This window comes from Schistocerca cancellata, chromosome 11 (assembly GCF_023864275.1).
Source record: "Schistocerca cancellata isolate TAMUIC-IGC-003103 chromosome 11, iqSchCanc2.1, whole genome shotgun sequence".
In the NCBI taxonomy this organism is placed as follows: domain Eukaryota; kingdom Metazoa; phylum Arthropoda; class Insecta; order Orthoptera; family Acrididae; genus Schistocerca; species Schistocerca cancellata.
Window position 1 is genome coordinate 53,513,057 of NC_064636.1, and position 24,143 is coordinate 53,537,199.

The window sequence follows — 24,143 nt, forward strand, 5'->3', positions numbered from 1 at the left end:
GGACTGCAATGCAACGATGAATAAGATGGCGAAAGTTTTCAACACAACATGGACACAATGCACCAAGTAAGGCGCCCTTCCCCAATCGGCTCGCTCTTTGGAAAAATTTTGAGATATGGAGGTCAAACCCGACAGGGGACCATCACATAAGGCCGAAACGTTTGAGACTCCTTTTAGTCGCCTCTTACGACAGGTAGGAATACCGCGGGCCTATTCTAACCCCCGAACCCGCAGGGGGTGTTACTTTTGTATTAAAGAGAGAGAGAGAGAGAGAGAGAGAGAGAGAGAGAGAGAGAGAGAGAGAGAGAGAGAGAGAGAGAGAGAGAGAGGCGTTGGATTTGTACAGTACAGTGCAGTGCAGCGAGCCAGGGCTAGGCGAGGTGAGACATCAGCGGTGACAGGTCATGCTCGGTTATCCGCGTGTCCGGAATCCGGACAACAGACATGGTGCGAGTACGTGACCGAGCCGAGTCATGTGGGACCGGACACGAGGTGCTCGGTCCCCCTGTCAACAGGCGAGCCGTGACCGGTCAAACACTGAGCGTTGCAGCACTCTAGTATAGAATAAACAGTAGGGGTGAAAGATTACATCCTTGTCGAACATCTTGCACCATTTTACATTGTCAAATGCTTTTTCCATGTCAACAAATCCTATGGACCTTTCTTGATTTCTCTTTAGTCTTGCTTCCATTATCAATCACAGCATAAGAATTGCTCCTCTGGTGCCATTACCGTTCCTAAAGCCAAACTGATCATCACCTAACACAGCCTCAGTTTTCTTCTCAATTTTTCTGTATATTATTCTTGTAAGTAACTTTGATGCATGAGCTGTTAAACTTGTTGTGTGATAATTCTCACACTTGTCAGCCCTTGCAGTCTTTGGAATTGTTTCCAAAAGTCTGATGATATGTCGGCAGACTCATACATCCTACATTCCATCGTGAATAGTCATTTTGTTGCCACTTCCCCAATGATTTCAGAAATGCTTGTGGAATGTTATCTATCCCTTCTGACTGATTTGATTTTAAGTCCTCCACACCTCTCTTAAATTCTGATTCTAATACTGGATCCCCTGTCTATTCTAAATTGACTCCTGTTTCTTCTTCTATGACATCAGACAAATCTTCCCCCTCATAGAGGCCTTCAATGTATTCTTTCAACCTATCCACTGTCTCCTCAGCTCTTCTGTTGCACTCTTAATGTTATCACACTTGCTTTCAATTTCACCAGAGGTTGTTTTGACTTCCCTAAATGCTGAGTCAGTCCTTCTGACAATAATTTCTTTTTTCAAATTCTTCACATTTTTCATGCAGCCATTTCATCTTAGGATTCCTGCACTTCCTTTTTATTTCACTGTTCGGCGACTTGTATTTCTGTATTCCTGAATTTCCCCGAACATTTTTGTACTTTCTTCTTTCGTCAATCAACTGAAAAACTTCTTCTGTTACCTTCTTTGGATCTATGTTTTTCTTTCCAACTTTTGTGATTGCCCTTTTTAGAGATGTCCATTCCTCTTCAACTATACTGCCTACTGAGCTATTCTTTATTGCTGTATCTATAACCTTTGAGAACTTCAAGCATATCTCATCATTCCTTAGTACTTCCGTATCCCACTTCTTTGTGTATTGATTCTTTTGATTGATTTTTATCATAGATACATATACAGGCAATATATGAAGGGGGAAGCACTGTTACCACAAATCTTGAAAATTTCTTGACTAATTTACTTCCAATTTTTACACTATACTCTAATGGACATTCAGATACACATAGGCTATACATATATTACATATATGAATGTATATGTAACATATAAAGGGGAAATGTTACCAAAAATCTTGAAGATTTTTATGGATTTACTTGAGATTGCACTTCCCCAGTATTTCACCAATGAAATGGAGTCTACCACCTGCTTTACCCACAACTGAGCCTTTGTGACCGTTCCATGTTATATCCCTGCAAAGTGTTACACCCAGGTGTTAGTAGAGTTGGCCGGTTCCAACAGTGACTCATTGATATTATAGTCATGGGATACCACATTTTTGTTTGTTTTGTGAAGTGCACAATTTTAGATTACTGAACATTTAAAGTAAGTTCCCAATCTTTGCAGCACTTGGAAATCTTAGCATGATCTGACTGGGTATTTATCCAGCTTCTTTCACACAGTACATAATTATAGATCACTGCATCATCTATGAAAAGGCTGAGGTTAGTATTAATATCATCTGCACAGTCATTAATGTACAATGTGAACAGCAGAGATCCCGAAACATTTCCCTGGAGCACACTCAAAGTTACTCCTATGTCTGATGATGAGCCTCCAGCCAAGATAACATGCTGCATCCTCCCTAGTAAAAAGTCCTCAATCCAATCACAAATTTCACTTGAAACCCCATATGATCATACTTTTGACAATACGGTTAGATGTGGTACTGAGTCAAATGCTTTTAGAAAGTCAAGAAATACTGCATCTACCTGACTGCCTTGATCCAAAGCTTTCAGTACTCATGTGAGAAAAGTCCAAGTTGGGCTTCACATGATCAATGTTTTTGGAATTAATGTTGCTTGGCATGGAGGAGGTCATTATTTTCAAGGTATCTCATTATGTTTGGGCTCACAAGATGTCCTAAGATTCTACATGGCATTGGGCCGCAAGAGTCAGTACTGGATTACTGAAAACAAAAATTGAAGTAAAAATATTTTAAAATTAACAATACCGACACCCCCTGGACTGGCCAGGTGGCCCACCCATTGGCAAGGGATTTTCTACAACCACATTCTCAATTTTCTTTTAATACAATACCGTGAAACCCTTGGTGGTAGACAAATAATGGAAGAAGTGTAGGTCCCTTATAGCATTCACAGTACATACCTACATATATATTCCCCCAAACCAACATAGTTCCAGGAAAGTACACACCCAGAAGATTACCCGCAATTTGTCTCATTTAAAAACTTGTTGATCTCTTGACATCTTGAGTGTGCAGTGATTAGTCACCTTCTTGCTGCCACTAGTTGTAGTTTCCAAGGTTTCCCAGTTTCTTATCTTATAGCTTCACGCAGCTTCTTTTTATAAAAAAACAATGATGATGTGACTTACCAAACGAAAGCGCTGGCAGGTCGATAAACACACAAACATACACACAAAATTCAAGCTTTCGCAACCAACGGTTGCTTCGTCAGGAAAGAGGGAAGGAGAGGGAAAGATGAAAGGATGTGGGTTTTAAGGGAGAGGGTAAGGAGTCATTCCAATCCCGGGAGCGGTAAGACTTCCTTAGGGGGAAAAAAGGACAGGTATACACTCGCACAGACACCCATATCCAACCGCACATACACAGACACAAGCAGACATTTGTAAAGGCAAAGAGTTTGGGCAGAGATGTCAGTCGAGGCAGAAGTACAGAGGCAAAGATGTTGTCGAATGACAGGTGAGGTATGAGTGGCGGCAACTTGAAATTAGCGGAGCTTGAGGCCTGGCGGGTAACGAGAAGAGAGGATATACTGAAGGGCAAGTTCCCATCTCCGGAGTTCTGACAGGTTGGTGTTAGTGTCCAGTTAGTATCCAGATAACCCGGACGGTGTAACACTGTGCCAAGATGTGCTGGACGTGCACCGAGGCATGTTTAGCCACAGGGTGATCCTCATTACCAACAAACACTGTCTGCCTGTGTCCATTCATGCGAATGGACAGTTTGTAGCTGGTCATTCCCACATAGAAAGCCTCACAGTGTAGGCAAGTCAGTTGGTAAATCATGGGGGTGCTTTCACACGTGGCTCTGCCTTTGATCGTGTACACCTTCCAGGTTACAGGACTGGAGTAGGTGGTGGTGGGAGGATGCATGGGACAGGTTTCACACCGGGGGCGGTTACAAGGGTAGGAGCCAGAGGGTAGGGAAGTTGGTTTGGGGATTTCATAGGGATGAACTAAGAGGTTACGAAGGTTAGGTGGACGGCGGAAAGACACTCTTGGTGGAGTGGGGAGAATTTCGTGAAGGATGGATCTCATTTCGGGGCAGGATTTGAGGAATTCGTATCCCTGCTGGAGAGCCAGATTCAGAGTCTGATCCAGTCCCGGAAAGTATCTCGTCACAAGTGGGGCACTTTTGGGGTTCTTCTGTGGGAGGTTCTGGGTTTGAGGGGATGAGGAAGTGGCTCTGGTTATTTGTTTCTGTACCAGGTCGGGAGGGTAGTTGCGGGATGCGAAAGCTATTTTCAGGTTGTTGGTTTAATGGTTCAGGGATTCCGGACTGAAGCAGATTCGTTTGCCACGAAGACCTAGGCTGTAGGGAACGGACCGTTTGATGTGGAATGGGTGGCAGCTGTCATAATGGAGGTACTGTTGCTTGTTGGTGGGTTTGATGTGGACGGACGTGTGAAGCTGGCCATTGGAGAAATGGAGGTCAATGTCAAGGAAAGTGGCATGGGATCTGGAGTAGGACCAGGTGAATCTGATGGAACCAAAGGAGTTGAGGTTGGAGAGGAAATTCTGGAGTTCTTCTTCACTGTGAGTCCAGATCATGAAGATTTCATCAATAAATCTGTACCAAACTTTGGGTTGGCAGGCCTGGGTGACCAAGGTGGCTTCCTCTAAGCGACCCATAAACAGGTTGGCGTACGAGGGGGCCACCCTGGTACCCATGGCTGTTCCCTTTAATTGTTGGTATGTCTGGCCTTCAAAAGTGAAGAAGTTGTGAGTCAGGATTAAGCTGGCTAAGGTAATGAGGAACGAGGTTTTAAGTAGGGTGGCAGCTGATCGGCGTGAAAGGAAGTGCTCCATCGCAGCGAGGCCCTGGACATGCGGAATATTTGTGTATAAGGAAGTGGCATCAATGGTTACAAGGATGGTTTTCGGGGGGTAACAGATTGGGTAAGGATTCCAAGCGTTCGAGAAAGTGGTTGGTGTCTTTGATGAAGGATGGGAGACTGCATGTAATGGGTTGAAGGTGTTGATCTACGTAGGCAGAGATACGTTCTGTGGGGGCTTGGTAACCAGCTACAATGGGGCGGCCGGGATGATTGGGTTTGTGAATTTTAGGAAGAAGGTAGAAGGTAGGGGTGCGTGGTGTCGGTGGGGTCAGGAGGTTGATGGAGTCAGGTGAAAGGTTTTGTAGGGGGCCTAAGGTTCTGAGGATTCCTTGAAGCTCTGCCTGGACATCAGGAATGGGATTACCTTGGCAAACTTTGTATGTAGTGTTGTCTGAAAGCTGACGCAGTCCCTCAGCCACATACTCCCGACGATCAAGTACCACGGTCGTGGAACCCTTGTCCGCCAGAAGAATGACGATGGATCGGTCAGTGATAAGTGTATTTGAAACTACTTTGTGCATATGTGAAATCGATTTGATGTAGTAATACTAAAAAATGTAAATTTAACAATGTATGAATTTGTTTTGAATGGGGACTCCATCAGTTGTGTGCATCAAGACTGCCTTACAGCTTGTAAGCAGCTAGCCCACCTGCATTTGCACCTTCGGTCTGACAAGTATGCTTCACTGATACTGCCAGATATTGCAACTGTATTTATGAGTCCACTTGGATTTAATACTAGCACTGATGATGGTCACACAATGATTGAAATCGATTTGCAACAGAAATAGAGATTTCTACTTCCAACGCTGACCCTCTTTTTGTTATTAGTGTAAGAATTGTCTAAAAGGGTATATAAAAATGAGGGTTGGTCCACTGGGCATCATTGTTAATCAGAGATATTGTCATGCACCATCTGGCACTTTGCGCAGTACAAATGTAATGCAAAATATAAAGATGTATCTGTTCCCTAATCCACATAGCAAGCTGAATGGACCTAAAATATGAATCCAGTTCTCAGCATGAACTCCAGTACAATGAGCATATATCAGGTTAAGTATCCTGAGATGCAGCACTCATGTGGACTGTTCATATTTCATTGAGCATAAAATAGAAGCAAGTTTATATCATTTGAACTGTAAGAAAGAGATATTATGTTGCAAAGTGGTTAGAATATTAGGAACTAGTCTATAGTAACATCACACTACTCCTTCCCATCTGCACTTATCTCTGTACGTCAACAGCGAGGTGACAGCACGTAGGACACCCGAGCGAGGTGGTGCAGTGGTTAGCACACTGGACTCGCATTCAGGATGATGACCATTCACACCCACATCCAGCCATCCTTATTTAGGTTTTCCATGATTTTCTAAGTCACTTCAGGCAAATGCTGGGATGGTTTTTCTCAAAGGGCACTGCCAATTTCCTTCCCCAACCTGAGCTTGTGCTCTGTCTCTAATGACTTTGTTTCTGATGGGACGTTAATCACTAATCTTCTTCTCCTCCTCCTTCACCACGGCATGTAGGGGGATGGCACTCTGAACTGCCTAATCATTGTGACCACATCTTTGGCTGCTACATCTGCCATTTTGTTTCTCTTAGTATCTGTGTGCCCAGGTACCAAACAAAAATACACTTCCTTCCCACCACTGTAGGTGGAGAGGGGTGTTCTGGATATGTTTGGATTAGATTAGATTAGATTAGTACTTGTTCCATAGATCATGAATACGACACTTCGTAATGATGTGCCATGTGTCAGGATAATAAAAGGTTGATGGAAATTACCCACTTGCTACATCCAAACATTCATCTAATGAGTAGAAGGAGCTGCCATTAAGAAATTCTTTTCATTTCCTTTTAAATGCTATATTCTGTCAGACTTTTGATGCTATTAGGTAAGTGACCAAAGACTTTTGTGGCAGCACAATTTATCCCCTTTTGAGCCAAAGTTAGATTTAACCTTGAGTAGTGAAGATCATCCTTTCTCCTAGTGTTGTAGCCATGTACGCTGCTATTACTTTTGAATTCATTCGGATTGTTAATAACGAATTTCATAAGTGAATATATATATTGTGAGGCTACAGTGAAGATCTCTAGCTCTTTAAATAAATGTCTGCAGGATGATCTTGGATGAGCTCCACCAATTATTCTGATTACATGTTTTTGTGCAATGAACACTCTTTTACTCAATGATGAGTTATCCCAGAATATGCCATACGAAAGCGGAGAATGAAAATAGGCATGGTAAGCTAATTTACTGAGATGTATATCGTCAAAATTTGCAATGACACTAATAGCGTAAGTAGCTGAACTCAAAAGTTTCAGCAGATCCTGTGTGTTTTTCCTAGTTCAACCCCCTCATCAATGCACGCACATATAAATTTTGAATATTCTACCTTAGCTACCGATTTCTGATCGAAGTCTATATTTATTAATTGTGTCATTCCATTTACTGTGTGGAACTGTATATACTGTGTTTTGTGAAAGTTTAATGAGAGCCCATTTGCAGAGAACCTCTTAATGATTTTCTGAAAAACATCGTTTACAATTTCACCAGTTAATTCTTATCTGTTGGGTGTGGTAGCTATACTTGTATCATCGGCAAAAAGTGCCAGCTTTGCATCTTCTTGAATATAGAATGGCAAGTCATTGATATATATTAAGAACAGCAGACGACCCAAGACCGAACCTCGCAGCACCCCATTCTTGATTGATCCCCAGTTTGAGAAATCACCAGTTTTTGCATATTATGTGAACTGCTTATTTCAACTTTCTGCACTCTTCCAGTTAGGTATGATTTAAACCATGTGAGCACTGTCCCATTCATACCACAGTACTTGAGCTTATCTAGAAGTATTCCACGATTAATCAATTACAGTTTGTGACAGTGTAGTTTTTGCTTCTATTATGAATCACTAATATATTTTGAGACTTAAATACAATAGGGAGTGATAACGTTGCCTATGTAAGGCATGTGGTTATCTGAAGTGCAGGCAGTGATGTGCCGATGCACAGCTCATTTTGAGCATAGGAAAGATTCTAAATGGTAAAAGAACTGTGGAAATGTCACCATCAGATAACAGCTGTGAGAAAAGACAAAGGGATTAAAAGGCATTTCAGTTAATGCCAGTGAGATAAGATAGGTGACACAGGAGAAACTGTGGACAGGCTGGATGTGTTGTGACAGTTGACTACAACCGAGTCTGCTTCTGTCTTGTGTGAAACTTTACAAGTAGGGTTTGTACATAACTAGCAGCTTTTCAAATACAAGGAGCCCACAAGGGGGAAAGTAAATTTGGCTACTGAGTGTCTGGACACTTTAGAGGCACACTAGATGCAGTATGTTGCTTTCTGGGTAAAGGATTTCAGAACACAGCAGTAGCAGAGAAGTGTGAAGTTTCTGAAATAGACATAAGCACGAAGTTTGTCTTTTACAATTTTACAAAAAATGTGCAATAAATCTGTTGCTGTACAACTCACTTTATCTCACCCCCCCCCCCACCCCCACCTCCCCCCCCCAAAAAAAAAAAAAAAAAAAAAAAAAAAAAAAAAAAAAAAAAAAAAATTATCCAGGTTCGTAATTTATACACTTCCGCAGGAATTCAATTCTTGGATCATGTTTTCCACCCTGACAACGATTCCTCCAAAATGTGGGTTTGCAAGGATTCACCGGACTTTCAAGCTGTTGAAAATCTTTTTCGGCACATTTTTTATTTGAAGTAGTTAGTTTGTTGTGTGCTCCATAAATAAATGTTATGATCTGAAATGTGTCAATTTAACAAACATAGGACATATATTTATAAAAAAATAAAATATTGTATGGATAAGAGACAGCCATTTACAGGGTTATTTTCAGTATAAATGACCAATTATTTCCGCTCAATAATCCCTCTATCCTATATGACTTGTTTTGTAGAAATATCTTTAATCTGCATTTGAAAACATAGATGCTATCTGTTGGTCATTTAATTTAACTGAGTAACCGACAGTTTTATAGCTCCAATTTCACCCCATTCAATGCCAAACAGATAATGCAGATCAGTTTTGTTTCTAGTGCTGAACTTGTGAATATCTCTCCTACTCTCAGACTTAGATGGACTATTGATAAATTTCACACGTAGGGTGAGGCTGTGGTTAATACTGCCAGCTGCTAAAGGGATACCTGTAAGATGCATACAAGTTAACTTCTTACATAATTCTAATTATGTTTGTTTGTTCAATGAATACTTTTGTTTAAGTGTAGACTTACTCCGGAATATTTTTCCATAAGGCATCAGTGGATGAAAATATACAAAATATGTTAATGTACTGACTTCTATAATCCAAAAGTTGGCAGTTATTCTTATGGCAAAAAGTAGCTGAACCTTCATGTATTCACAGGTCCACTACATGGCTTTTCCAGTTTTAAGGGTTCGCCAGTATGTGTACCTAAAAGAACCTACAAACTGATACACTGTTTCCTCATAAGATCTTTTTAAATAAGCTCGGCCAATATGAAGTTGAAGGCACTGTTCTGATGTCACACAACAATCTGCACAAAGAGCTACAGTACTGTTTGAATGAATTCTCTGACAGGGGGGGGGGGGGGGTGAAACGTGTCACTACTTGTAAAGCAGCCCTTATTTAACGTTATTTCGTGTCACACATTCCTTTGTGTTCCGTCATGTAATATTTTTAACAAAGGAGAAGAAGAATGGTACAACGTAGTTACTTAATGTGTTGCACACAAATGCAATGTCAGTCAGTCTCCAACGGCAATACTACAAAACTTCGTTATTTACAAAAATCTTAAAATTATCGAAAATCTACTCTGTGAAAGTAACCAACGACAATGTTATTTAACAAGCTGCGGTATAAAATTAATACAGCTGCAACAAAAAGCTATGCACTAGAACCCGAAGACAGGTGTTTCATTACGGTCCATCATTTACAAATTACAAATATTATTAGATTTCTTTCTATTCTACAATCTGTTCAAGGACGGTGTTCTCGACTTCCACTTTTACGTTCTTAAAATTTACAATTTTCCTTCTTAACTGATGTCAACAGGAAATTCGATGAGACTATTGTTTGTGTTGTAAACGACTGATGAGAGAGTGAAAGTTACTGGAGTCCTAAATGTATGCGTAGTAACGTGCATAACCAATTTATATGAATGCTTAAGTTTGTGAAAATGGACTACTCTTTAGTTCGCCTTGGACGTTTGTAGAATGTAGACACCGCTTTTTCACGTTTCTGCGGCAAGGACCAAGAAATCCACCACCATCACTACGCAAAACTGGAAAAGACGCCACCTCTTTCCTAAATTCCTCCTTTTCTAGGCTCACGAACATACACATACTCAACTATGGATATCAGGTTTGGTTTCGAATTCGATACACCCACTGCCGTCAACACATGTCGGCTCTAAATGACACTCTCCCGTATTGAATAATTTTTTTCCAAGTGTCAAGTGCTATGCGACCATCCTCAATTCGCTGTGCATAAGGAAAATTGTAGAAATAGATGTTCCTCGTTCTTTTTTAGAACGTGGTGGATCACTTGTATTGAGTATTTAAGGTTGGTATTAATTCCATAGATTGTATTTGCACTGCCGGCGCACGGAAGCTGCCAGAGTCCTCTTTCGGTAAAAGTGTTGTCCAAATTTGCTTTATGGTTTCGTGCACGTGAAGAATATTCCTAGTGAAGATCTACTGAGTAAGCTATCAGTTATATTGTATGCATGAAATGATATGATGAACTGAAGTAATTCTGCATGTGTGCAGTGTGGTGCAACATTAATCCAAAAGAGCTTTGACGTCTGGGTTGCTGGCTTTTGTTACGCTTTTGTCGTGGCTCGAGTTTGTCATCGTGAATTTCCGTGGATCGAGGTTTGTGGAAATGAAGCAGTAGAGCAGTTGATGACCTGAATGTATTGCTGGAAGATTTGTTGCGATACCTTGTGAGTGCATCATTGTTTCCCGTCAATACTTCCGTGTTTTTTACGCCTCGCACTGGCTGTCGTTTCATCTCAGAAAAAGAAATTTGTATTCTGACGTAGAAATTCTCCGAAGTTTTGGCGTGACGTGTGTTTGGTTTTAAGAAACGTATCTAGAATCGTAAGAATGATTCTTACTGCTTTTACTCTAACGCGACTCCTGCTTTGAAATACGCTTGACTTGCTGGTTGGAGTACCGTTAAACTGATAGTTTTTTTTGGCGCTGTTGGCAGTCATTTCGGAGCCAGACGAAATGATAATGCATACTACACTGAATTTAAAGGCACTGAAGAATGGCTTGCTTTTATCGGTACCGTTTCGTTACTGTGAATGGGAAAATAGTTTGTCATCTCCATAAAGAAAAGTATAAACTTATTTTTGGAGAGATGCAGATTTTTTTTTTACTAGCCACAATGTCAAGTCTTGTTTTTCAGTTTACTGCAGTGCTCGGAAATTTTGTAAATGGTTCTTCTCGTTACTTCTTTCTATCGATCGGATAGTGTAATTTAGGTGTAAGCTATAAATTAAAAGAAGGCATGACAGAGCCTTCAATTAAATGTTGGCTTTGTTTCTGTGCAAGTCACACTCTTATCAAGTCCTGATAACTATGTGCCACTTTGTCGTACTCTGGTTGGTTCACATTAGTAAACTCAAAGGTGCTTTGTTTACTTACGCAAAATGCATGAAACTTGTGATAATGATTTTTTTAACATACCAATGTATTTATTTCCAAATACTGTACTATTCCATTAGCTGTAAATAATCATTTTTATTATTGTTTTATGGTAGCTTTCCGTATTTATACTCAACTCCACTCAGTATTATGATAGTATTTTTGTTTTGGAGGTTCAAGGAGCATTGTGTAATAATGCTATTTTTTTCCACACTTGTTCATTTAGTTACCCAACCTAATTTATCATTTCAAAACAAATTTTTGTCTTTTTTGAGGAGTTAGATTTTGTAACTAACAGTGACAGATGGTTTGGTGTGTCAGATGAGCTGTGAAGAGGCACTCTCTCCTCAACCGCCATCTATTTTCATCATGCCTCTTAAGAGCAACACAAGTTAAAACCGTTGTTTGGATTTGCTAAAACAGTTTTAATACTAAAAATGTTACAGCTGACCCTGTGACGAGTATTTGATTGCAGTATTCAGACATTTGCTTAATTTTTACCCTCGTCACTACATTGAAGTAGGTCTAGTGTGACTTTGGGGGTGAGAATGACTTGCAATGAAACACAGTACACGTATTCACCAACTGTGGTGTGTAGGAATAGTCACAGTTGAATCATAAGAACATAAAGTATAAAGTTGTTGATATAGAGAAAGACAACAGCTAACAGTGCAGAGGAAGTGTCATGGTGAGCAGCAACAGAGAGGCACAGGACATTGCAGCTACAGTTGTTTGTACCTATCCGCAGGTCAGCATATCGTGTAAAACTGACTGGTTATACTATTTATATTTTACTGGCAAATATTGAATCCAGCAACACCAGATTTGCTGTCACCTATGACATGATTAAAATAGCAGAGATAAACAATGCTTTGGCATCCAGTGTACTCCATTGAGAAGTACACTACTCTCAAGACATCACACTCTTTGCATTCGCCAGTTCTCAACGGAGCAGTCTCCTTCCAACCCAAACAAGATATCGGGCCCTGCCACAGGTAGGTTTGTCACAAAAACCGGTGGGGGGGGAATTGGAATAGAAGCAAATAAATATTGTGCAGTATTCTGTTCTGTCTGTGTATATGCACATATGTTGTCATATATCCCATCAGGGGTCAACCTGACATCCAGTAGGCCGACTATTGCCTTCAACCAGACTCATTAACTGTTAATTTGTAGTCTGTATACTCTTTATGTAAATCAGCATTCAGAGTTATATACTGAAGAGGTTAACTTAATGGTCTGGTTCAAAATTGGATTTGCAGATAAATTGAAAGTACCTACACTGAACTTCTTTTTTGACCTATAATGTAATGTTGATAGGCATGTGATGTCATCTGTGTAAAGCAGAAATCTGATGACAGTATTAATTTTGTTCCATCTAACATTTGGAAAGCAGGTTGTGGTGACAGGCTGTTCTGTAGTGTAGTCAAAAGCCTAATTAGGCTGGAAGGTAATAACTCAACTGAGTTAACAAAGCCATCAAATGCGATGCCACGATAGTAACTGCAATTCTCTCTATGTTGCATATTTTATTCCTATTGGTTTTCAAGAGTCATTAGTGTTTGCCATTATGATGGCTTTACATCTCTACGTAGACAAATTTTGGAAGATTTAGAATGTCCTAACATGATAACACAGCTTTTATAGCAGTAGTTTTTGCTGTTACAAGACACGCAAATGGTGTTTTGACAAAAGGTGTTACAAGAAATCAGCTAAATTATTGTCAGTCACTACAAGTGATAATAGTGCGGTTATGGTGTCTGTTGCTGTTGTGTTGCATGTTGATGTTGATAACTTGTGGATGAATGATATAATCTGGATACAATGAATCATGAGTCGGTAGCCATTGAGTATGCTTTTCTGTAATTTTCTGTGGTTTAGAAACAAATTTAGGTAGTGTTTTGTCTTACTAAGGTAGAATTTAAATGCGTCGGAATTACTGACAAAGTGGGAAATAGTAAATGCAAATAACTTATTGCAGTGACAATCATATATTTAAGGCTACACTACATGCAGTCCATTAAAACAATCATTTTTATATGTTGAGATCATTGGCTCTGCTAACTTAAAGGCAAGTCCAACCTAACCAAACCTAGACCTGGCTTTGCTGCAGATCAGTATGTCATCTCATGTAGCCCTTACCGTTCACATAATAAATCCAACAATAATCAGATCAACAAAACGTATTCTGGTGTTCTCCGTATTGTAACGAATTTGTATTTTCCACCAAAATAAAAAATTAGGTTCAGCAATTCTTGTCAGTTGACGTATTGACACCCAAATGGATACATCTAGTGTCAGCACACAATACAAGAATTAGCTGAGGTGCACTTCAGCTGCGGGTGTAGCAGTTGCTATAACCATTGCCTGACATCCTGATCTCCTGGCAGGTAACAAGTAGCGTCCAGCAGTCAACGCAACCACCAACATGCCATCTGATGCAAAGAAGAGAGAACAGCAGCGAAAGAAGGAGGCGGCCAAGGCACGGCAGTCAGGCCGCAAGCCGCAGCAGAGCAAGGCGCAGGCCGTGGAGAACGGTGCGGCAGCTGGCGACAAGGACAAGGAAACTACTCCTCCCGCAGAGGCCAATGGCATCACCACTGAGAATGGTGACCGGGAGATCAGTGCAGAAGGTGAGTGCGTGGCTGGAGCTGTTTCTGATTTTCGTAGATTTTTGTGATTCCTTTTGGCTAAAATATTTTATGCTATGGGGCACCTGAGGTGCAACATACTGTGAATTGTCTAAATATATATGCTGGAAAATGCCACTTGAACAACTTACTGTACAATCTTTAGTTATTGGTAATGTTTTGCTGGTTGGTAGTACAGATTTTCACTGTTTCATTATTCCAAAACAAAAGTGTAATTTTAAGAGGAATACAAAAAACTGAGTTCACTTTTATCATGGGCAGTGGAGAAATTGAGTGTACATTGTGTAATGAAACCTTGCAATTGGGCGATCTGACATTATGCATTTTGTTAAAACAAAATACATCGCACTAAGTTCGAAGTAAAATACGCACCTTGATAAAATGCATCATTGTGAAAAGTATGGTGACAGTGCAGCAGACTAATTGTGTAAAGTCACTTGGGATCATCTGAGTGCATGACCCGAATGTAAATGTCAGTGTAAATTTAATTTTGTCAACACAATTTGTGTCCCATAATTTTTTCTTAATTGTCCCAGGATTTTTCCTAAACTTATTTTTAATAAAATTGATATGGACATCGTAGCATAGGTGAAATCTCAAATAACTGATGTCCTCCTCTAAAAATGGTAAGCTTAATCTGTGAAAAATCAAGAAACAGTTAGCAGGCGCAGTTGGACTGGGCTGAGATCCGAAAAGGGGCACATCGCTGGCGGTTGTGAACTAAAGTAACATTATGTACACAGTTTAATACTTGTTATTGAAGCAGGCAGTTCATGATGACCGTAAGGCACCAGCACTAAAATTATAGCAAACCAGCCCATCTATTCTGAATGGGATTGAAGGAATCTCCATTATGTGATTTATCGTATGGGGGCAGAAATGTGTAGTCTACTATTTTTGTACACCACATAAGAGGGGCAACAAAAATATTTCATTTCAACGTTAGTTAAGGTAGAGCTTGCATTCTAACATTGGCAGCAGTCTTCCTTTCAACACAGAGTGGACTCACCTGTATCTACATGGCTATTCTGCAAATCATACTTAAGTGCCTGGCAGTGTGTTCATCAAACTGCCTTCACAACAATTCTGTTGTTCCACTCTTTAACAACGTGTGGAAAAACACACCTATATATTTCCCTTATTTTATTATGATGATCGTTCCACCCTACATAGGTTGTCATCAACAAAATATTTTCACATTTGGAGGAGAAAGCTGGTGATTGAAATTTAATGAGAAGATCCCGCTGCAATGAGATACTGAGATACGCCTTTGTTTGAATTATGTCCACCTCAAATCCTGTATCAGGTCTGTAACTCCCCCCCCCCCTCCCCCCTCTTTCTTGATAATACAAAACATACTGCCCTTTTTTGAACTTTTATCAATTTACTGTGTTACTCCTATCTGGTATGGGTCCCACATCACACAGCAGTATTCCAAAACTGGACAGATAAGTGTAGGCAGTTGCTTTAGTAGATCTGTTGCAGCTTCTAAATGTTTATGCCAATAAAACAAGTCTTTGGTTTGCCTCCTGCACAACGTTGTGTGTTATTTCCAATTTAAGTTGTTAATAATTGTAATTCCTAGCGACTTAGTTGAATTTATGGTCTTTAGGTTTGATTTATTGTGTAACCGAAGTTTTAATGGATTTTTTAGCGCACGTTTGACCTCACACTTTTCATTATTTAAGGACAGTTGCCAATTTTCATACCACACGGATATCTAAATAGTTTTTCAAATGGTTTTGATGACTTTAGTATACGATAAGACAGCATCATCTGCAAACAACCTAGGATGGCTGCTCAGATTGCCTCCTAAATCTGTTTATTTACGGAAGGAACAGCTTAAAGCCTCTAACATTTCCTCGGAGAACACCAGAAATGACTTATGTTTTACTCAGTGACTTTGCTTCTATTACTGAACTAAATTTAATGTTAAATGTCTTAAAATATTTGCCAAGTTAGTTTGATTGTGGTATGCAGCCATGAGTTTAACCTCCTAATGTGTTGCCACCAGGGCAACAATTATCTGTCTCATTGTACCAATTATGTTTTCTTTCTGTTACATTCAGGTATGAAGTGCAGGAAGAATGATCGTTTGAATGCCTCTGTGCATGCAGTAATTATTCTTACCTTATCCTCATGATCTCTATGTGAGCGATATGTATGGGATTGTAATATATTCCTAGTTTAATCATTTAAAGCTGGTTCTTGAAACTTCATTAATTGACTTTCTTAGGATAGTTTATGTCCATCTTAAAGAGTCTTCCAGTTAAATTTCTTCATTATCTCTGTGACATTCTGCCACAGATCAAACAAACCCATGACCATTCATGCTGCGCTTCTCTGTATATGACAAGTATCCCCTGTCAGTCGTATTTCATACAGGTCCCACACACTTGACCAATCCTTGTGGACCGATGAAGACCACATTACACTCGAAGGATGTGTCAGCAGAATTTGGGCTACCAAAAATTGTAGAACTGTCATGGTAACCCCATTGCGTGAAGAGACCGTCATGCTGTGGTGTGGATTAATCACATCAGTTGTGGTCGGACACTTTTACTTAGAGCAAATGCAAGGTGCTGTTTTTCGAACTGCCAGCGTGAGTGTTGTGAGGTATGCTGCCGATAGTTACAATATCCCTTGCCTGGCTGATAGAAACCTGCTGGAAGGTACAACTTTTATGCATGATGGTGCTCTATCCCATATTGGTACACATGTAAAACATCTCTTGCACACATTATTTGGTGAGGATTATATGCTGAGCTGCTACTTCTGTCATGGTTGGCCTCCCAGTTCCCCAGACTTCAATCCTTATGGTTATTGGTTGTGGTGTTACCTGAAGTTGCAAGTCTACCGTGATTGTCTGACCTCATTAGGGATCTGATGGCAATTTCTCAACAAACGTACAGATATGCTGTACAGTAGAGATGGGGGATCCGCTCTTGAACTAATTCATAGAGTTCAATCTTTCAAAGGAGTGAACAATCAGTGATTCAGAAAAAAAGAACGGTAGCTCCAAACATTTCCCACGGCAGAGAGAGAGAGAGAGAGAGAGAGAGAGAGACGGAGCATATCAGCAGCGCCTCTGCTGGTCACAGCACAGTGCACGCCACACAACACAGCCAGCGCCGGCCTCTGCCCTGCTTCTACCTTGGCTGCCTGCATTGCGCAGTGCCCCATTGGATTTTGTGTTTCACATATGCCATGGCGTCTGTGCGTCGTCTGGCGCAGCGTAACTTCACATCGCACTCTGTCGGCGATCGTTTCAGTCGCACGTCCTGCCCTCTGGGCAGTTGATGCAAGCAACAGGACAGAGAGCCACCTAGCGGATAACATAGGAACTACTTGCAAAAACCCGCTCGCAAGGGAACGAACTATTTGTCTTGGAGCGGGTGAGTTCACCGCTACCCCCTCCCTCGGAACTCGCCCGCTCAACGCTCGCCCCACCGTCTCGACTCTAGCCAGAGCGTCGAGCAAAGCGACTCAGGTGTCACTGTGGTCTCTGCGGTCTCGGCTCACGCAGTAATACAGCTCGCGGCTCGACCTGCTCGACTCAGCGCCTCTGCATCGGAGTTCGTCCCCACTGGATATTGTTCTTCGTAGTAATGCCGCTATGTATATTACATTATTATGTTATGTATACATCAATTGTTTTTATTTTATTTTTATTTGTTTAAACTGATTAGATTAGGTTCCTGATGACTCCTCTTACTATAGGATTTTTATTATAGACACTCGAATTTACGCTTTAATTACGAGCGAACCGATAAACGTATCGCAAAATGCGATACACCAATATTTTCCTTGTTTTATTCTGCGTAAGGCTATATGCAGCACTTTCGTTTTACAGTCAAATTTATATTTTTTGTTCTTATTCTGGTACGGATTTTGCGATTTTAGGCGTCTTCGAAAGGAAACGTTCACTTTAAAAATATATGGCTTGCGATGTATTTGTATGAGGTTAATGAAATTTTAATAGGTTATAGCCAAATATATTGTTAATGTAAATCTCAAGTTACAACATTTTCCGATCACCCAAAAAACCACGATAGTGCAAAATAAATCAATAATCAAAAACTTTGTCATATCGTGGAAATTTCAATAAACAATACAAAATTCTTACTCATTATCTGTGTTACTTCAAAATAGGATCAAATAAGATCAAAATACAGGTATAGTACTGGAATAAACCAAGTTTAAAGGGCAATGTGCCTTCCATTTATTTTATATTGTAAATGAGTGGTGAGTCATGAAAAAGAGCTAATTCATTTCAGGGAGTGAACAGTTCTGATCCAATCTCTGAAAAGAACAGTTTTGCCCATCTCTACTGTACAGTGCTGTTGACAACATTGTACCTGAACAACAGGTACTGTTGATGAGTGATGGCCCATACATTGAACATGTATTAAAGATCATCATCTTTGCAAAAAATAAGTTGCTGTACTAATTATTGATTTCGTATTACATGAAGCATTGGACATTTGTGTACTTTCTTTTGGTTTCAATAAAATCCCTGAGTCATTTCAAGCAAGTGTGTCAATTTTTACCTCTCTGCTTACACTTTTTGGTGAGTACTGAATTTACAAATGTTAATGTGCTTCACACTGTGTCTGTCTGTCTGTCTATCTCTCTCTCTCTCTCTCTCTCTCTCTCTCTCTCTCTCTCTCTCTCTCTCTGTGTGTGTGTGTGTGTGTGTGTGTGTGTGTGTGTGTGTGTGTGTGTGTGTGTGTGTGTGTGTGTGTGTGTGCGTGTGTGTGTGTGTGTTAATATCTGACCATACAGTATTTTCCAAATGACAGTAAATATGTAAATAAATAAATAAATGTCAGTTTGATGAAAAAATATTAAAAGGAAACTGAACAAACATCTCATCGCAGAGGCACTGTGCATGAAGCTGGAGGCAGATGCGCGCCTGAATGCGGAGGCGCGGGCGTGCACGGGCAGTCTGGCGGTGCATCCGCGGTCACGTGACATCAAGATTGACAACCTCTCCATCTCGTTCCATGGCCACGAGCTGCTGCAAGACTCTGTACTGGAGTTGAACTGTGGACGCCGCTACGGTCTGCTGGGGCTTAATGGCTGTGGTGAGTGCCTAGAGGCTCTGTCTGTATGTTGTCTGCATGGACAGGATTATGAGTCAGTGGATGGAGGGAATGTGAAGCAAAAAGTATGGTGTAGGTGCTAGACCATGTCTGGTATTGGGTTTCAGGGAAGTCGACACTATTGTCCGTGCTGGGGAATCGGGAGGTGCCCATTCCAGAACACATAGACATCTTCCACCTAACACGTGAGATGCCGGCGTCGGACAAGACAGCTCTGCAGTGTGTCATGGAGGTATGTATGGCCTACATTTGGCTGCACTTGCTGTAGGGCTTTAGCTTTAGGTATGTCAGGGCCCTTGCAGTTGTTGCCTATTAAGGTGATGTAAAGGATCATACAGTTTGCCAAACTTCTCCAGTTCTGCGGTATGTAATTGTATTTGTGGAACACTAATCTGATTGAGAGAAATTTCGATTGACGTCCAGATTGACACAATGTGTGAAATGTTTTGTGTCAATGTCAGAATGCAGTGTTTCATAGGCAGTATTACATTACTATGTTGTAAACAGGTTTGTTAGTAAGAAATGTCTTGCAGTTGCCATTGTCAGTACATGGAGACTGCTTGGTTTGCAACCACAGCTCAGAGAACCTGAAATGGGATATTCAGTCTGACTCTATCCTTGAAGCTGGTTGTACCACGTATGAATGCCAACTACTGCTCAGTGAATTCATTGCATCTCCTCCTACAACACACATGTATAGTATGTCCATTAATACTGTTCATTGCTTATTACATCCAGCTTAGAATCAGATATTACCATTGTTCTCAATAGTTTTGTTTATCTCGTCTGATAGCTGTCTGCTAGCCAAACAGAACTGCATTTTCTGTTGTGACAGTGGAATTGTCATGAGCTGCAAGGGTCTAGGGTCCACAGTGTATCTTCTTAACGGAATGGAACAATTGTCTAAATGGCAAGTGTCACAACGGGAAGTTGACTGTCCGTCCATTGTCCCATGTTGCGAGTGCAGTGTGTCCAGTCCTGCTCATGTCAGTCACAAGAGTACAGAAACTTCCCACATGACATTCAACTTGATAGTGACCTTTCGACTATTAATAATATCACTTGGAAGTCCTGACTATCCTTCGTCAGTTGGGACAGAGGTGTGGGGGATAACATAAGGCTTTCTCAGAAATTCTGTTAAATCTCGCTGCTTATAAAGTGAGTTTTCATTACATTGTGTCTCACTGATCATCAGTTTCTGCAGTTGTAGAAAGTACGATCAGAAGATTACGTGGATAAAACTAAGATTACTGGCAGTTTCCACAGTGGTAGTGGGTTGCATCTTTCGCAGCCATGTATTATACAGGAAGATATTGAGAAGAAAATGAATATTCTTTGCATGACAGTATCATTGATTTGTTCATTTGTTAAATTAATTGGAACATTACATTGAAATATGTATTAAAGCATACAATGTAATGAGCAATCAAAATTTTTCTGTTTGACGATGCTACAGCATGTATGCAAAGTAGTGGCACTCAGAAGCAGGTACATAAGCACTGACACGTAGGTAAGGGATTAGTGAGGCGATAGTGTCTCTCTGACGTGGCTGCGGTAAATGCAAAGACGTTTACTACCAAATGCATTCAAACAGGACCTCTGCGCTGTTGTCCTTTCCATGGCTGCCAAAGGAGAAACACTGATATACATTTGTTGAAGTATGAAGAATGTGTATAGGGCAGCATGTCTGTGCGACAAGGCTTGCTGCTGCTTCCTGATAACTCACAATCCCATATTGCAAATTTTGAAATGCATGAGTTACACCAGGGGCCGCATGGCTACGCTCCCCGATCTGAGGCCCCTTGCCAGAGTTCACGCGGCTGCTCCCGTCAGAGGGTCACGTCATCCTTTGGGCATGGCTGTGTATGTTGTCTTTAGTGTAAGTTAGTTTACGTTAGATTAAGTAGTGTGTAAGCCTAGAGACCAATGACCTCAGCAGTTTGGTCCTATAGGAACTTACCACAAACATCCAAAAAAAATTTTAATTAGAGGACATTCAAGCACTGAACCTACAGTCCTGTCTCCCTATGTGATTATCACACATTTGGTCCCTTAAAAAAAGGCATTGAAGGGTCGGCGATGTTGTCAAACGAGAATGTGCATCAGGCAGTTATTGTCTTCTTCATGGAGTAGGACATGGTGTTTTGCTAAGAGTATCTTCAACCTGGTGTGTCAATCACGGCGATTTTGCCCAATTGGCATACTGATTCTGGACTGTACGGCCTTCGAATGGGAACTCTTTGATCACTGATGTTATGTTTGCAACAAGAAATCATAGATGACAGAATTAAATGGGTCATTAACTTCAAAAAAATAGTTGTGAAATTCGGAGTGGTAAAATATTTTGCAAACATGTTCTGATCAACATAATTTGGTGCCAGTTGGTCTAATCAACAGGTTCTGAATGTAACATTCTGTTGACAGAATTTGGTGGATATATTTATATCTCAATTTCATTTATTCCCTGCAACAACCTGTTGTTTACTTTTTCTTCTCTATACACAGTGCTAAAGTTAGTGCAAGAAGTGTTTTGTCTACATTGATAGCCATTCCGACTAGTCTCAAAATTTTACCCTCATGATACGCACAGTGTGAGAGCTGTTTCAAAAGTCAGGTTAAACTTGCCAGACTTGGGTTGAATATCTCCACGCTTGTTTGACAAACCAGTGGAAAGCAAATTCCATAAAAAGTTTGTTTGTTTACTGTGTTCCTTAGTGCTCTCTTAGATAATATTAATATTGATATCACACTTTCTGCAGCTAATGTGGTTGTATATAACGAAGTTATATCTGAAAAAAGCTGCACCAGTATGTTGGATCTGATGACATTTCAAAGTAGTACGAAGATTGGCATTTTGCTTTAAATGTTCAGAAATATAAAATTGTGCATTTCACAAAACTAAAAAGTAATATCTGTAGAGTACAGTATCCACAAACCACAATTTCAATCAGACACCCTCAATTACCAGAGTGGTGTCACATTTTGAAAGTATTCATTGACAGCTAAATTGTTTAAATGAGAGCACTAACCTTCTTCCCAGAGGTAGAAGGTAAGTGACAGACAAATTTGTTATTCATGAAAATATTTTGAGGTCCCTATGTCTGTACCTGTCAACAACAGTAGTTATTCCATTTGGTGTCTGCACTATAACCCTTTTTTAAGCGACAGAAAATCCAGGATTGGTTCCTTTACCACACAATGCCTGCTTGCCATTATTGATGCCACCTCCCTTTACACTGACACCCCAATGCCCATAGCCTTGCTGCTATTTAACACTAAGTTTTCCGGTGCCCGATGAATTGCAAACCCACAGCCTCCTTCCTGGTCATGGCGATCAACTATATCCTCACCCACAGCTACTTCATATTTGAAGGCATCGCCTACAAACAAATCTGTGGTGCAGCAGTGGGCACCCGTATGTCACCATCCTGTGCCAACATATTTGTGGCATTCTAGAGGAATTCTTCATAACCACCCAAAATCCCAAACCCCTCATCTGGTTGAGATTCATTGATAGCATGTTTGTGATCTGGATTGAGGGTGAGGACACCCTATCCACATTCCTCTATAACATCAGCACCTGATCCCCCGTTTACATGACCTGGTTCTCTTTACCCCAACAATCCACCTTCCTCAATGTTTACCTACACCTCAAAGAAGGTTATATCAGTACCTCTGTTCGAATCAAACCTACCAACCACCAGCAATACCTCCACTTAGACAACTGCCACCTATTCCGTACTGAGAAGCTCTCCTGTACAGCATAGCCACCTGTGGCTGTTGCGTCTGTGGTGATGAGCAGTTCCACTCAGTATATACAGAATGTATCACTGAGGCTTTCACAGTCTGAAATTATCCTCCCAACATTGTGTACAAACAGATATCCTGTGTTTTCTTTCTCCAGTCACCCACCACTTCCCAAAGTCTCACCGTCCGACCACAGAGGAGCATTCCCCTCATGACTCGATACTGTCCTGGACTGGAGCAACTGAATCCCATTCTTCGCCAGGGTTTTGACTACCCCTCAGGAATGTCCCACCCACTATCCTTTCCGGGCCTCCCACTGTGGTATTCCGCCGCCCTCCAAACCTACACAATACCCTCTTCCATCCCTACTCCACCCATGCTCCCATCCCCTTGCCTCATGCCTCATGCCTCATATCCCTGTAGTAAACAAAGATGCCAGACCTGTCCTGTACATCGTACCACCACCACCACCGCCACCGCCACCACCTTCTGTCTGGTCACAAACATTGCATTCCCAACAAGGGAGGGCTACATGTGAAAGCAGTTGTGTGATCTACAAACTAAGCTGCAACCACTGTGCTGCATTCTACGTGGGCACAATAACCAACAAACTGTGGCTGAGAAACAGCTGGACCACTCAGTTGCCGAGCACGCTGCCCAATAGAACCTTCATTTTAGTGAGTACTTCACAGCCTAGCACCACCTGGATCCCTCCTATTGATACCAGCTTTTTTCGAGTTGTGCAGGTAGGAACTCTTCCTGCAGTATAACATATTTTTGTCACCCTCCTGGCCTCAGCCTTGGTCACTCCCTGCTCTTCACCCACCTATCCTCTTCCCTGCTCCCACTCCAGCACTACACAGCCCTATATTCCACCGGTGCACCCACAGCCTTTTTACCCTCCCTCCCCCGGACACCTTCAACTATCCCCTTCCTTACTCCCACTCCAGCATTACACAGCCCCATATTCCACCAAAGCGTCCACCACCTTTTTACCCTCCCCCCCTCCCCCAGCCACCTCCAACCCGCCAACCCTCCTGACTGCACCTAGCTGTCCTACCATCTATCCATTACCATGCCCCACCCCTAACTGCTATTCCTTCACTCTCCCCACTCCAGCCACCTCCTTACCTCCCACCACCCAGTTTGCTTGTCACACCATGCACTTTTGCTTGCAGTCTGGC

The 24,143-nt window shown here is 41.2% G+C and overlaps 1 protein-coding gene across 2 annotated transcripts in view; it reads left to right on the forward strand.

Annotated features, from left to right (window-relative positions):
* Window positions 1-10,394: 10,394 nt before the first annotated feature.
* Window positions 10,395-24,143, forward strand: part of LOC126108472 (ATP-binding cassette sub-family F member 2) — an 81,799-nt gene continuing 68,050 nt past the window's right edge. Inside the window, exons 1-4 of one of the 2 annotated variants that reach the window (XM_049913719.1) lie at window positions 10,395-10,503; window positions 13,847-14,089; window positions 18,988-19,194; window positions 19,320-19,444. In XM_049913719.1, the coding sequence (XP_049769676.1) occupies window positions 13,885-14,089; window positions 18,988-19,194; window positions 19,320-19,444 (537 nt within the window). In that variant the 5' untranslated portion in view covers window positions 10,395-10,503; window positions 13,847-13,884. Of the gene's footprint in view, window positions 10,504-10,540; window positions 10,677-13,846; window positions 14,090-18,987; window positions 19,195-19,319; window positions 19,445-24,143 lie in introns of those variants that run through there. The other variant, XM_049913718.1, reaches the window with a different exon arrangement.